Below are 12,709 nucleotides of genomic sequence, written 5' to 3'. Positions count from 1 at the left end.
TCTGTGCACATTTATTCAACTTCCTTTCATGGGCTTTGTTCTTTAAAAAAACCACAGCAAACAACCACTTAAACCAAAGAAACAAACCCTAGACTGCTTCCTAAATCAAATTGCTTATAAAGTTAATTATTTTGCTGGCAGAAGAATTCAATGTAGTTTATGCATTGATATAGCACTTTATTTAACATCAAATGTTGTTCATTTCAATAAAGGAGGGGAGCAGAATGTGGGCTTTAGTTTGAGTATTAATAGTAGACATCCTGCTTTATCCTTCATTTTCAGAGAAAGGCTAAAAGAAGTGTCATGTAATTTGTAATATGGTGATCTGTTTGCAGCTCCCTACTTGATTCTTCAGGGTTTTTTTATGTGTAGAAGATCTTGTTCAATTTGTAATGACACAGTTTTTTGTTTATCTCTGGTTTCCCTGCTAGGCAACTGTTGTGAAGATAGAAATGTTCAATCAAAATTACCTACTCCAAGGGGGCTTTAAATTGAGAATTTGTTTTGGTGTACAGTTTTTGGGTGCAATTCTTTTAATGTGTGGGAGGAAGAAAGGAGTTGATGGCTATACTAGTAAATAATCATATGTGGTCACACTCCATTTTTTCAAACGTTCTTATATGAGTGGTGCATGAGTGATTAATGGTAATTGCTCTTCAAAAGGTACAATTAAATACCAGCAGCATAATCTTATTCTACAGTAATTCATATTGCAACTTGGCTTTGAAAGACATCTTTGTGAAGTTGGAATCCAGTTACTGGTTTTCAGTGTACAGCAATATTTTTTTACTTCTTAGTACTGCTTTGCCAGAACATTTTATTGAGAGATTGATCACAGTGAAGAAGATAACTGTCACAAAATGTGCAGGATAAAATAGTATCAGAAGAATTGCTTCAGAATTTGGTTGGGCCAGGTTTTCTCTGTAGAACAAATCTGCTGCTTTAGTCTTGCAGTCTGTCCTGCTGGCAACAGGTAATTTGGGGGTTGTGTATTTCTCTGCTTAAACCCTTATTGACCATACTAATACTTTCCTTCTTTTTTAATAGGTAACACTTAAAGGATTTAATCCTTTGCTTCAGTTTGCATATACAGCTAAACTTATTTTAAATAAAGACAATGTGTCTGAAGTTTGCAAATGTGCGGAGTTCTTGGGTGTACGCAACATTGAAGAGTCTTGCTTTCAGTTTCTCAAATTCAAATTTTTGGACTTCAAGTTGGATCAGCAGGAATGTCCTAGGAAGAAGTGTTGTACACAGCGTTGTCAGAAAGCAAACTCTAAAACCGGCAATGCGGATGATGGAGACCTGGAAATAAAGGATGAAGCAGAAGCACTTTTGGAAAAGGAATGTAGTCAAACTCCTGACACAAAGCTCTGTAGAGATGAAGAAAATGCTACATCATTGCCTGCTCTCCAAGATAATGCCAATCAAAACTGTGATCCTGTACATTTAGAAAGGGGTAGGGTTTCCAGCTTATCTTCCCAGTGCCCAAAGTATAGGAAATTCCAGAAGGCTTTTGGAAATGACAAAGTTCATACTTCAGAGTCCAATTCCAGTATTAAAGACATTCAGGTGCCACCATTTGCCACTTTTCCTGATAAGGAAATATCTGATAATGATGGCATACAAAAAGCTCAAGAGTGTGTACCTATACAGCTGGTCTCAAACTGTGAAGAGACTTGGGTAAAAATGGAAGAAGGGGAAGAATGCATTCAGAAAAAGGAGGAGTCAAAGAGAGATTCTGTGACTCAGAATATGTCATGTCCTGTGGAGAAAATGGATCTTGCTGCTTTTCCCCAAAACTCTGCTGCATCTCATGTACTCAATTCTGTGTCTATTTTACATACTTGTGAGCAATATGGTAACTTGAAGTTCAGTAGTATGCAAAACAACACAGTCTTAGCTGACAAAACCGTATCAGGTACTGGAGCTGGGAATGACAAAATTGAAAGTCAAGGTGACACATCCTCAAAGGTCGATTTGTACACTAGGGAAGCCACTAACATCAGATCAGCTGGTGATCGAAGCAGTGTGGAGAGAGAGGTAGCAGAGCATCTGGCAAAAGGGTTCTGGAGTGATGTTTACAGCACAGAAGCCTGTCAAATACATTTACCACCTGCAGTTCCCAAAGAGTGCTTGGAGCCAGTATATTCGGGGAAAAAATCGGAATGTCCGTGGCTGGGTATCAGGATCAGTGAAAGCCCTGAACCTTGCTCTCAACGAACTTTTACAACACTGAATTCTGTCAACTGCCCCTTTATAAGCAACCTTAGCACTGAAGGATGTTCCAATAGCTCTGAAATAAGCAGTGGAGATTATGTTCAGGGACAACAACAAGAACAGTGTCCCTATAATTATGTGATAAGTTTGGGAGAGGATTCAGAGACTGATACCGAGGGAGACAGTGAATCCTGTTCAGCAAGAGAACAAGAATGTGAGGTAAGAACATCCTGGTGTGTCCTTTGCTTCCCTGTCTTTTAAGTCCCCCTGTTCAAAAATATTTTGAGTCTTTTGTGGGTTTTGTTGTTGGTTTGTTTTTTTTTTCCTGTGGCTGCTTGTTTTAAAAGTCTGGGAGTTAAAACTTTAACCTTCAAAGGTTTATATGAAAGGTCACTGCTAATTCAGGGAGACTTACCAAGTATTTTTGGTAGGATATTGAAGTGTTAGATGCTTATGTATTAGATCTTTTAAGATACTTTTCTCAAACAGCTGTATCATAAAAGGTTGTGAATCTTAGAAGAAAAAAAACTGAAAAAGAACCTCTGTGCCTTGATTTATCTGCTGCAGTTAGCTTAAGAAAACTAAACTTCTTGGAACCTTTGTCTTATAGAAACTTAACAGTTTTCTTGGTTGTATTTTGAGTTGTAGGGAGAAGGTAGGAGAGAAGTGATACTTCAGATTTACTATGAAATGAAAATTAAGTTTTCAAGCTGGCTTCAATAGCTGTACGTTTAAGATTGTTTAATATCATCCTCTCTGAAACTAAGGTTGTATTTGTTTCTCCAACTGCAGTAATTATTTGGCTCTTCCTTTCTTTGTTATTGCTTTGTTAGTGGTTTAGGCAGATGCCATATAAGTAGTCTAATCCCAAAAGATTTTGCAATATACCTAGAACAATTTCTGTCTCAGTTCTCAGAACTGTAGAATTGCAGTGTAACTCTGTGTACGGCGGATCATTTAATGATATGAAAATTGAGTTGTTCTTAAAGCACTAGTTGTTTTTTCTTCTCGAGATGGAGGGCCTTACTGAGACTGACTGTAAGTGGAAGCTGCCATCAATATAAAAAGCTGGCCTGCCAAACAAAAGGCCAGAATTGATTAAATACATTTCTCAACTTTATTTGACAGAGAAGGAGATGGCATCATTCCTGAAGACAGTGCTATTTTTTTTCTTTTTTTTTTCTTTTTCTCTTTTTTTCTTTTTTTTTCTTTTTTTCTTTTTTCTTTTTTCTTTTTTTTGGTGGTTTGTCACCAGTGGTAGCCAAACAGTTCTCTGCTTTTTAAACTAAATTCAAATCTTTGACCACAGCAAGGTGACACATTCTGCTACTTACTATACTCAAAATTGTAAGGATTAAAATAAATGTCTTTAGTTGGATGCTCATAAAACATGATGATTATTTTGCAAAGGAAAATATGTTTTTCAGTATTAATCAACACTTTCTGATCTCAAATGCTTTTGTAGTTCAGGTATACAACAGTAGCAAGAGCCTGGTTCTCTCTCTTCTCTAGCATTAAGAATTACAAGACAGATATTGTGACTTCTGTATCTTAAGGAAATGCCTGTTTCAGATAAATTTTCCTGCAGGAAAAAAAAAAGTGTAGGTATAAAAATGTATGCAGGATGCAGTCTTAGTAGAAGCTTTGGGGAAACTTTGGACTATATCAGTGAGTCTTGACACCTGTTTTATGCTTGACTTAACCGTCACTTCTCTTCTTAGAGTGTATCACCCAGTTATTTGCTGCACAGAGGAATACATTTCCTCTTGCTCTAAACATGCTTTTGAGGGTCTGGTGTAAATGTGCAAAGTACTCTATTTCAGGTGCACTTGAACTCGTGTAGTTGAAACCCCTGGGGTTTATCTGCATCATCCAATGGCTACATCAGTTTGCTCTTGTCTCTGAGGTGTAGGAAGAAAGATGAGTTTTGTGGTGGAGAATGCTTGAAATGAAAACTTGACTTGGCTTGTTGGTGTTTGTGTATATCGGTTTCACCTTTTGATTTACAACTCTATCTTACATTCTAGGTAAAACTTCCATTTAATGCACAAAGGATTATCTCACTTTCCAGAAATGACTTCCAGTCATTTCTGAAAATGCATAAATTAACTCCTGAACAATTGGACTGTATTCATGATATCCGAAGACGAAGTAAAAATAGAATTGCAGCCCAGCGATGTCGCAAGAGAAAACTTGACTGCATACAAAATCTTGAATCTGAAATTGAAAAACTGGTATGTACAAATATTCATTGCTTTTGTTGTGAGTCTTTCTCAAAACATCTTGACTGGGTATCTGGCAGTAGTTGGAGAGTGAGGTGGCTTATTACTTTTTCCACTCAAGCTTAGAAAACTTTATCAGTCTCAGACAACTTCTTAATAGCAGTTCATTATTTTTCTGTGCTTTCCTCTGAAGGACACACGCCTTTCCTTCTGTGGACTTGTTTCCATTCAGATAAAAGTGCATCACAGCATAATATTTGGTGAATGATGTTTCCAAAGCCGTTGAGTTTAATTGTACAGAATGATTCCCAAACCATTATCCCAGGCTGTTTTCTGCCTCCTCCCCTTTCTTGCTTTGCAATTTTTGTTCTTCAGCTCATGGTGTTGCTCATGATCAAGTTTAGTTACGCAATTGTTAGTTGTGTAAGTACAGTTCTTGGAACATATTAACATGGGCTGGTGAACTGTTTCCTGAGCCTTGAATCTTAAAAATGAGACGCTTGCAGAAAGGCGGAAGATACAAAAGGACTTGGGAAGTTGCTTGCCTTTTTAGCAGTTGCATCAAAATTGTAGCTGAGGAATTAATGCATCCAGATTTCTCTGCTGCCATCTGTTAATACAATTTCTCCTTCTTAAGAAGGCAATAAAAAGATAAATACGTCATTTAAGAGAAATATAGATAATCTGAGGTTAGGATTATTCACAAAATAGCAATGGCAAGAAAACAGAGTGGCTTTTCAGAAAAAAGTCTTCGTTTCTGACCCTCTCATTTCAGTTTCATGGTTGATCATACCATGTGCACTAAACAGTTCAGTTGTTTAGGATTACTGTATTCTTAATTCTTGTCCTTGGAGCATTTGAGATTTAGTGTATGTGAATTTGATATTTACATCAGCTAAGACACAGTCGTGTTGCACCTTTCTTGACTTCAGAGTGAAAAGGAAAATCAAATTAGAGCCAAGTGCCATGGGATGGAAAGTATTTTCCTGATGTAATCCATCATCTTTCACTACATATATTGCTATTTCTGCAGTGAAGGAGATAGATTTTTGAAGGAAGGCCTGCAGTGCCTCAAATTTAGCCCTGATGAGTTGACAGAGCAGGTCATTTGTTGTGCTGAATGGAGATGATGCTCTGAGAGAGGGAAGGAAATCAGGTGATTGTGTTAATAACATTTGTCTGACTGGAGAGAAGTTGTATTTCTGACATTTCAAAACTTTCTGCCTGGCTTTGTCATCATATTGTTTTTTCTGTTATGTAACTCTGTCAATATTTTGTAACACTTGAGCAGGGCATTAAAGGTTGATCTGCAAGATTAGACATATAGTTGTTTAAGTGGCTAATAATTATAGGTAATATTCTTTGTTCTGGATCTGGGCTGGAACAGACTGAATGTCAGCTGTTTGATGGATAACACTGTGCAAGGTCTAGATAATGAATGTTGAGTCTTGAGAATTGTGAGGTGAGGTCTGAGTTAGAGGAATCACATGCTAAGCACAAATGTGTTCCAGTGGCATATTTTTTTCCAACTGTGCAGATAAGTTTCTTCAGAAATTCCTGAGAAGATCTTTTTTGGAGCTGTTGAGCATGTCTGATGGCAACAGGTGTTGCACCATCAAACTTATGTAAGGTTTACACGAATACAGAAACATTAAGGTCTGTCTAGGCATAATTTCCAGGTGGAGGGAAGTAGAGAGACATCTGTGAAGAGCAATGTGTGGTACATACAGGTTGCTTCATGCTTGATGGCTCCTGCTTTGTTCCTGTTTCTCTGGGTCAGTCAAATCTCTCAAACTTTTTAGTCTTTAATCTCATGGTATCTTCTGTAATGTGGCTTTGAGAGGGGAGAGTATGGTGTATTATTGTTTTCCTATACTGGGTAAGACTGAGTCTTTTGCTGAGTTTTGAATTTGCCCAGTGGCAGGAGTGCATTGAAAAACAGGAGCAAGGCCACTGAGATGGAGAAGAGGTGGGTGTGGGAGGACCTAATACCCAGCTGCCCATATCTGTGGGGAAGTTCTTGAGGTTATTGTAGCTATCACGAATGAAAGACCTTCAGCTTTCAGGGGGTAGTACTCGACAGCAAGAGAACAAGGGGGGGATTTCAACTGGATATAGGGAAACACTTCTTTTCTACTGGGGAGAGGCAGGCAGTGGAGCAGTTTAGAGAGAGATGTTGTGCATGCCCAGTCCTCAAGGTTTTTGTGACATGACTAAGCAAAGCCCTGAGCAGCCTGATCTTAACCAGAGCTGACTGTTTTGAGGAGGATGTGAGACTACAGACCTGCTGAGGTACCTCCCCACCTGAGTGATTCTGTAAAATTGGAAGTCTTACATTAAGCTCTACTTATATTGAAGAAAAATACTGTCCAGTACTGAATCTGTTATCTGGGAGAATTATCTTTTATCATTTGTCTTGATCTTCTGTACTGACAGTGTAATTTTTGACCCCCCCATATAGTCTTTGCTTATTGACCTTTCAGGTGAATCCCTGTGTGTTTGTTGTTCACTAGTGTTCCGTATTTGGGAACACAAATGGGCCACTTCAGATGTTGGCTTGTTAGAAGCAACTCTTTCAGAGCACCTGTGTACATTCAGATTCCTTGTACTTTACCCTGTGCAATGTGCTCTAGGATGACCCTGCTTCAGCAGGGAGGTTGGACCAGATGACCCACTGTGGTCCCTTCCAGTGTTACCCACTCTGCAATTCTCACTTCAAAACTTTAAAATTAGGATACCTGTGAGGAGTAACAGAGTAGAGGATAACTGGGCTCAAGAAGCACTACTTGGATGAAGATTCTGTAGATGAGAAGGACATGTCAGTTAGTGATCCAAGAAATTAATTGAGATCTTATTATTTGTATTAGAACAGGGTGAAGTGTGTGAACTAAAAGTGTTCTTCACCAGAAGAATTAAAAGAGCTCTCAGTTTACTATGACCTCAAAACTTACTGACATTACTTTGCAGTATTAGTATAATGCTGCTAAAATAAAACAGTATTTAAATTTATTGATCTGTCAACAACTTCACATAGGGGTGGGGAACCTACACCGGAATAACTATTTCTGAATGTTGATGTTTGTTTTAAACAGCAGTCCAGATAATTTCATCAGTCCATAATACACAGCTGAGTGCCTCTACATACCCAAAAGGTACATAAAGTGATTTTTAGATAGGAGATTTGGCAACAGAATGGAAGAGATTATTCTCAAAAGTATTGAAAAACAGCTGGAGGGCAGTGCAGTCGTCAGTCACAGCCAGCACACACTTCAGGAGGGGAAAGTCCTGCTTGTCGAACCTGATTTCCTTCTACAACAGGGTAGCCCACCTGGTTGATCTAGGTAAGCCGGTAGACATAATGGTTTTGGATTTCAGCAAAGCTTTTGATGCTGTCTCTCAGTGTCCTTTTGGACAAAGTGCCCAGCATACATCTGAATAACTGTGTTACGTGACGGGTGAGCAGCTGACTCACAGGTTGGGCACAAAGAGTTCTAGTGAATGGGGTAACATCAGACTGGTGTCTGGTCACTTAGTGAGGTTCCACAGGGCTCCATCCTTGGCCCAGTTCTCTTCAGCATCTTCATCAACAACTTGGACACTGGACTGAAAGGAATACTAAGTTAGCCAATGAAACTAAATCAGGAGGAGCTGTTGACTCCCTTGAGGGCACAGAGGCCCTGCAGAGAGGCCTCAAAAAATGGAGAGATGGACAATCACCAACTGTATGAAGTTTAACAAGGGCAAGTGCTGGATTCTGCACCTGTGATGGAGCAATCCTGGTTGCATGTATAGACTGGGGAATGAGAGACTGAGGATGGTGAAGCATCTGGAGGGGGGAGGCCTTATGAGGAGCAGCTGAGGTCACTTGGCTTGTTCAGCCTGGAGGAGACTGAGGGGGAGACTTCACTGTGGTCTTCAGAATTCTTACAAATGGAAGCAATAGGGCAAGTATCAATCTCTTCACTCCTGTGACCAGTGACAGGACTCAAGAAAACAGCCTGGAGGAGACTGAGGGGAGGCTTCACTGTGGTCTTCAGAATTCTTACAAATGGAAGCAGTGGGGCAAATATCAATCTCTTCACTCCTGTGACCAGTGACAGGACTCAAGAAAACAGCATGAAGCTGAGTCAGGGGAGGTTTAGGTTGGATATTAGGAAAGTTTTCCACTCTGAGGGTGGTTGGGCACTGGAACAGGCTCCTCAGGGAAGTGGTCACAGCACCAAGCCTGACAGAGCTCAAGGAGTGTTTGGCCAGCACTCTCGTGCATGTGGTGTGATTCTTGCTTGGGGTGTCCTGCGCAGGTCCAGGAGGTGGACTCAATGATCCCGATGGGTCCCTTCCAACTCACCATATTCTATGATTAACAGCTGCTCCCAGTATGCTGACAAGTAGAAATTTATTAGAAAAGCTCTCTTGAATAATTTTAGGCAAAAAGGACTGGTAACAACTGCTCCTCTTGCCAAATGCTGCTGAAAGTTAACCAGTTCTTAAAAAAAAAAAAGGTAGAGGTTGCAGTATGAGTTTCTCCTGCAAAAGGGGATGATAGAAGGAGTGAAAATAATTAAACTTTCCAGGAGTGCATTGACATAGCAATAGCTGTAACACACAGTCCCTATGATTAACATTTACTACATAAAAACTATTTAAAGCTTTGTATATCTTCAAAACTGTCTCTTAATTAAATAGAGAATTTAAAATTAATGTGTTGTGACATGTTTGGTTTTGGGTTCTTTGTCCTCTTCTTTCAACTGCTTCATTATGGCCTTGCTTGTTTCCTGTCCTTTGCCATTTCCTCATAGAAGTTAGGATTGACCTTTTGACACATATTTGATTGTATTGCTGTTTACCTTAATGCCAAATTACTTCTGTTTCAGCAGACCAGATTATTTACATTCTTGTTTTAGCTTTGGTAGGAACATAAACCATAGTTTTGGTGTTAAAATGTAGACTAAAGGGCTGTTTTTCTTTTTGCAGCAAAACGAGAAGGAGAACTTGCTGAAGGAAAGAAACCACATTTTGTCAACTCTGGGTGAGACAAAGCAGAATCTGACTGGACTTTGCCAGCAGGTGTGTAAGGAAGCAGCCTTGAGTCACGAGCAAATACAAATACTTGCAAAATATTCTTCCTCAGATTGTCCACTCTTACTTTTGTTCCCGAAGAGAGAACAAACAGCTCCGTCTGATAGTGAGCCTGCAGTACCAGTGTCTGTAGAATCAGCAGATGGTCTTTCAGGTGTGACTTCTACAAATGAGCAGAGTTCTTGTTATCAGTGTGTCAAAAGTGTGTGTGATGCAACATATGATCAAGTACAAGAACTGCATCCAGTTTCTGTAAGAACATTGGAGGAAACGTTACTTGCGGAACAGTGTGGACACAGCAGTGGTATCACAGACTTCTGTCAGCAGATGACAGACAAATGCACTACAGATGAGTGAATCTCTTGTTCCTATTGCCAGCCTCTCAACATTGCAACTAAAAGCGAGATTGAGCATTGTTGGAAAGTAGCTTACTAAGTGATAAAAAGATGAAACTTTATCTTCTGAAACTACATTGACAGATAAGTGGTCACTATATTACTTGGCAAGCTTTGGGTTTGCTCTGTGTAATTCTAGAGCATAATTTATATGTGTCAGCCTTGAAGCTTTTTTTTGTGTGGTGATGCCAAGGAAGGTTCAGGAAAGTTGTTGGAATGTATAAACTCCATGTGCAGGTGTTTATTTTTGAGAAAGCTTTCATTCACATATAGGACAGCCTTTGCTCTGACTTATGCCACAGTAACTAATGCCACTCTGCATCTCAGTGAAAGCCTCCTAACAGGTGTTCATGCACAATGACTTCTATACCTAGAATTCTTCTTCTAAGATTTCTTTTTGCCTGGTAGACAAACCTCAAGAAGCACATACAGCTTGTAAATGCTTATTTTGTAGATGAGTTAGGATAACACGACAGTATGAGGAGATTCTGGCAAGTGCACTCTGGAACAGCTCTTTGCTTCTTGCTGTTCCCATCCCTGTCCCAGAGTAGACTTTTACTGAATAAAAATAGTAGGCTAGTAGTAGTGGTAAATTTGAATAGTAGTAGGCTTTTATTGAATATATGCCTTTGTCTTAGCTCTCCAGTGTAGAGTTAAGAGAACTGGAACGGCAGAGGTGCTGCCGCATACTGCTCTCTTCTCTAAATTTAGTGGGAGGAATAACAACATACTGTGAAAGGCAGATGTTTGAAACTGATGCAGTTCTTGGATGAGTGTGCATTGGATCCTCTGGCATCTGAATCCCATAGGCTTGTTAAAATTCACTGCTGTATTGTGACTTACTGTCCTAGCACCTTCAAGCTTTCTGCTTGTTTGTGGTAATTTGGAATCAAAGTATTATGGAAGTCTAAGGACAGATTTTTATTTTTTTTAAGGTATTCAGGCACTACAATTTTTTTACTTAAGTGCCTAACTGCATAAAGTTACAAATATATTTGTTCTCTGATCACTGGGACCAGTAAATTTCTATTTCAGAATCTTAGTCTTTGGCGTACTTTATGGCTAAACCTGTAGTACGTTTTCAATGGCTTGTGCTATTAGTGTAGATATATAAAAAGTTTATTAAGGAAATGAGCTGGAGATATTTCCTTTATTTACTTTGTGAAGGCGAAATTCAGCTACTGAAAGCAATCCCCGTTTTTTAGATTTTTACATAGCAGTGGATGCATATTGTATACCAATGACGCTTTGTTATTTAGATGTTATTCTAACAACAGAACTAAGTATTGAACCTCACCACAGAAAACTTTGGTTTTGCTGGTTTACAAAACATGAAGAATCTTGAACAAGCCAGTGGAATTCTTCATTTCCTACCTCAGTATGTATATTAGCTCTTTGTGTCTTTGTGTGCATGTACAGTAGGCAGCAAAGGACCCTGTAAATACTGCTTTTCAGTTTTATCTTGCAGTGAGACAAAACTTGTTCTTGGCAAGACTTTTTTTTTTTCCCCCTCTCTCCCCATAGGTAACATAGCATTAATAAATACATTAAGCCGCTTATTTAAAACAAAAATTTAAAATTTGACAGATTTAAACAGGACTTCTCATAACCAGCACAAAATGCAAATGACTACACTACCTCACCTATGGGATTGAAAGTTGATTCGAAATCTCTAGTGATATCCTTGGATTTTCATCATATATCATTACTTTTAAGGGAAAAATTATGTTAATGGAGCATAGCTTGTATAAAACACAGTGCTTGCAGTAATCGAAATTCAGAAATAAGTACTATATGGGAGACGTCATGAGAGTTCTACTGATATGCTTTTCGATAATTGAATTGAAATTCTCTTAAATTACTATCATTGATTATATGTTGATCATGTATATGTATTACTTACAAAGCTCTGTGGGCTTTTTTTCCAGTGTCTGTAAATTCCTGGTTAATTTAATCTTGCCTCCCTTGCATGCTGCCATCCTGGGTAGCGTTTCGCTCTCAAGTCTCCATTTTATTTAAAAAGCAAACCAAAAAGAAACAATAAAAAACAAAATGGAAAGCCCCAAACCCCTCTACTGTTCATAACTACTGTCACTGTTAAAGCTGGTGATACTCTGAAATGACATGGACAATGGCACTGTCCTCATAGTACACATACTTCAAAATGGAACTCCGTGGGCTAAACGCTTGTTCTAAACGGGTGGAGCGTATATGTAGGCAGTGGCTGGCTGGGAGCTTATCCAGTGGCCCAAACCCCTGACACACTTGGCTGTAGATGCTGGAAAACAAGGTCAGCGATTACCAAGTTAAAGGCTGGAATATCCACTAGAGGCTTGTGCTCCACTGCTGCGCTCTGGTGATCAGCCACAGTTTGAATTCCACATAGCTGATGGTGGAGGGATTCCAGTGCAGAAATCATGACTGTCGTTGACCTGTGATAAAATTAACATCATGTTTTTAAACCTGTAATGAACTTGATTGTGAGGGTAGGGTTTTGCCTGACCAGCTGCATCTAAATAATTTTTAAAATATTTATTTAATACTGTAGACCTACAAGTTGCATGTTGACTTCTATAGCCTATGTCATCAACTTGCAAAAGTTAAGAATGAATGACAATTTTATGATACAGAATTCTCAGGAAAATGTTTTTGGAGTTTGGTTTTATTTTTTTCTTCCAGTAAAGAAATATTTGATTTTGAAATTGTAAAATACTTTGCTAAAGCATGTTTTAAAATACTTTGAACAGACTATCTTGAAACCATAAAGGTATGATGGCATACAGATTGTAAAAT

General features: G+C 38.8%; 1 protein-coding gene across 1 annotated transcript in view; it reads left to right on the top strand.

The window, feature by feature from the left end:
- The window catches only part of BACH1 (BTB domain and CNC homolog 1), a 29,905-nt gene extending 17,196 nt beyond the window's left edge, over positions 1-12,709 (top strand). Inside the window, exons 3-5 of the mRNA XM_017807897.1 lie at positions 1,048-2,439; positions 4,248-4,454; positions 9,417-12,709. Of these exons, the coding sequence (XP_017663386.1) occupies positions 1,048-2,439; positions 4,248-4,454; positions 9,417-9,878 (2,061 nt within the window). The 3' untranslated portion in view covers positions 9,879-12,709. The remainder of the gene's footprint in view (positions 1-1,047; positions 2,440-4,247; positions 4,455-9,416) is intronic.

This window comes from Lepidothrix coronata, unplaced genomic scaffold (assembly GCF_001604755.1).
Source record: "Lepidothrix coronata isolate B3197 unplaced genomic scaffold, Lepidothrix_coronata-1.0 Scaffold21, whole genome shotgun sequence".
Taxonomy (NCBI): Eukaryota; Metazoa; Chordata; class Aves; order Passeriformes; family Pipridae; genus Lepidothrix; species Lepidothrix coronata.
Note: the sequence above shows the minus strand (reverse complement) of the source record. Positions and strands in the feature narration are given on the sequence as shown.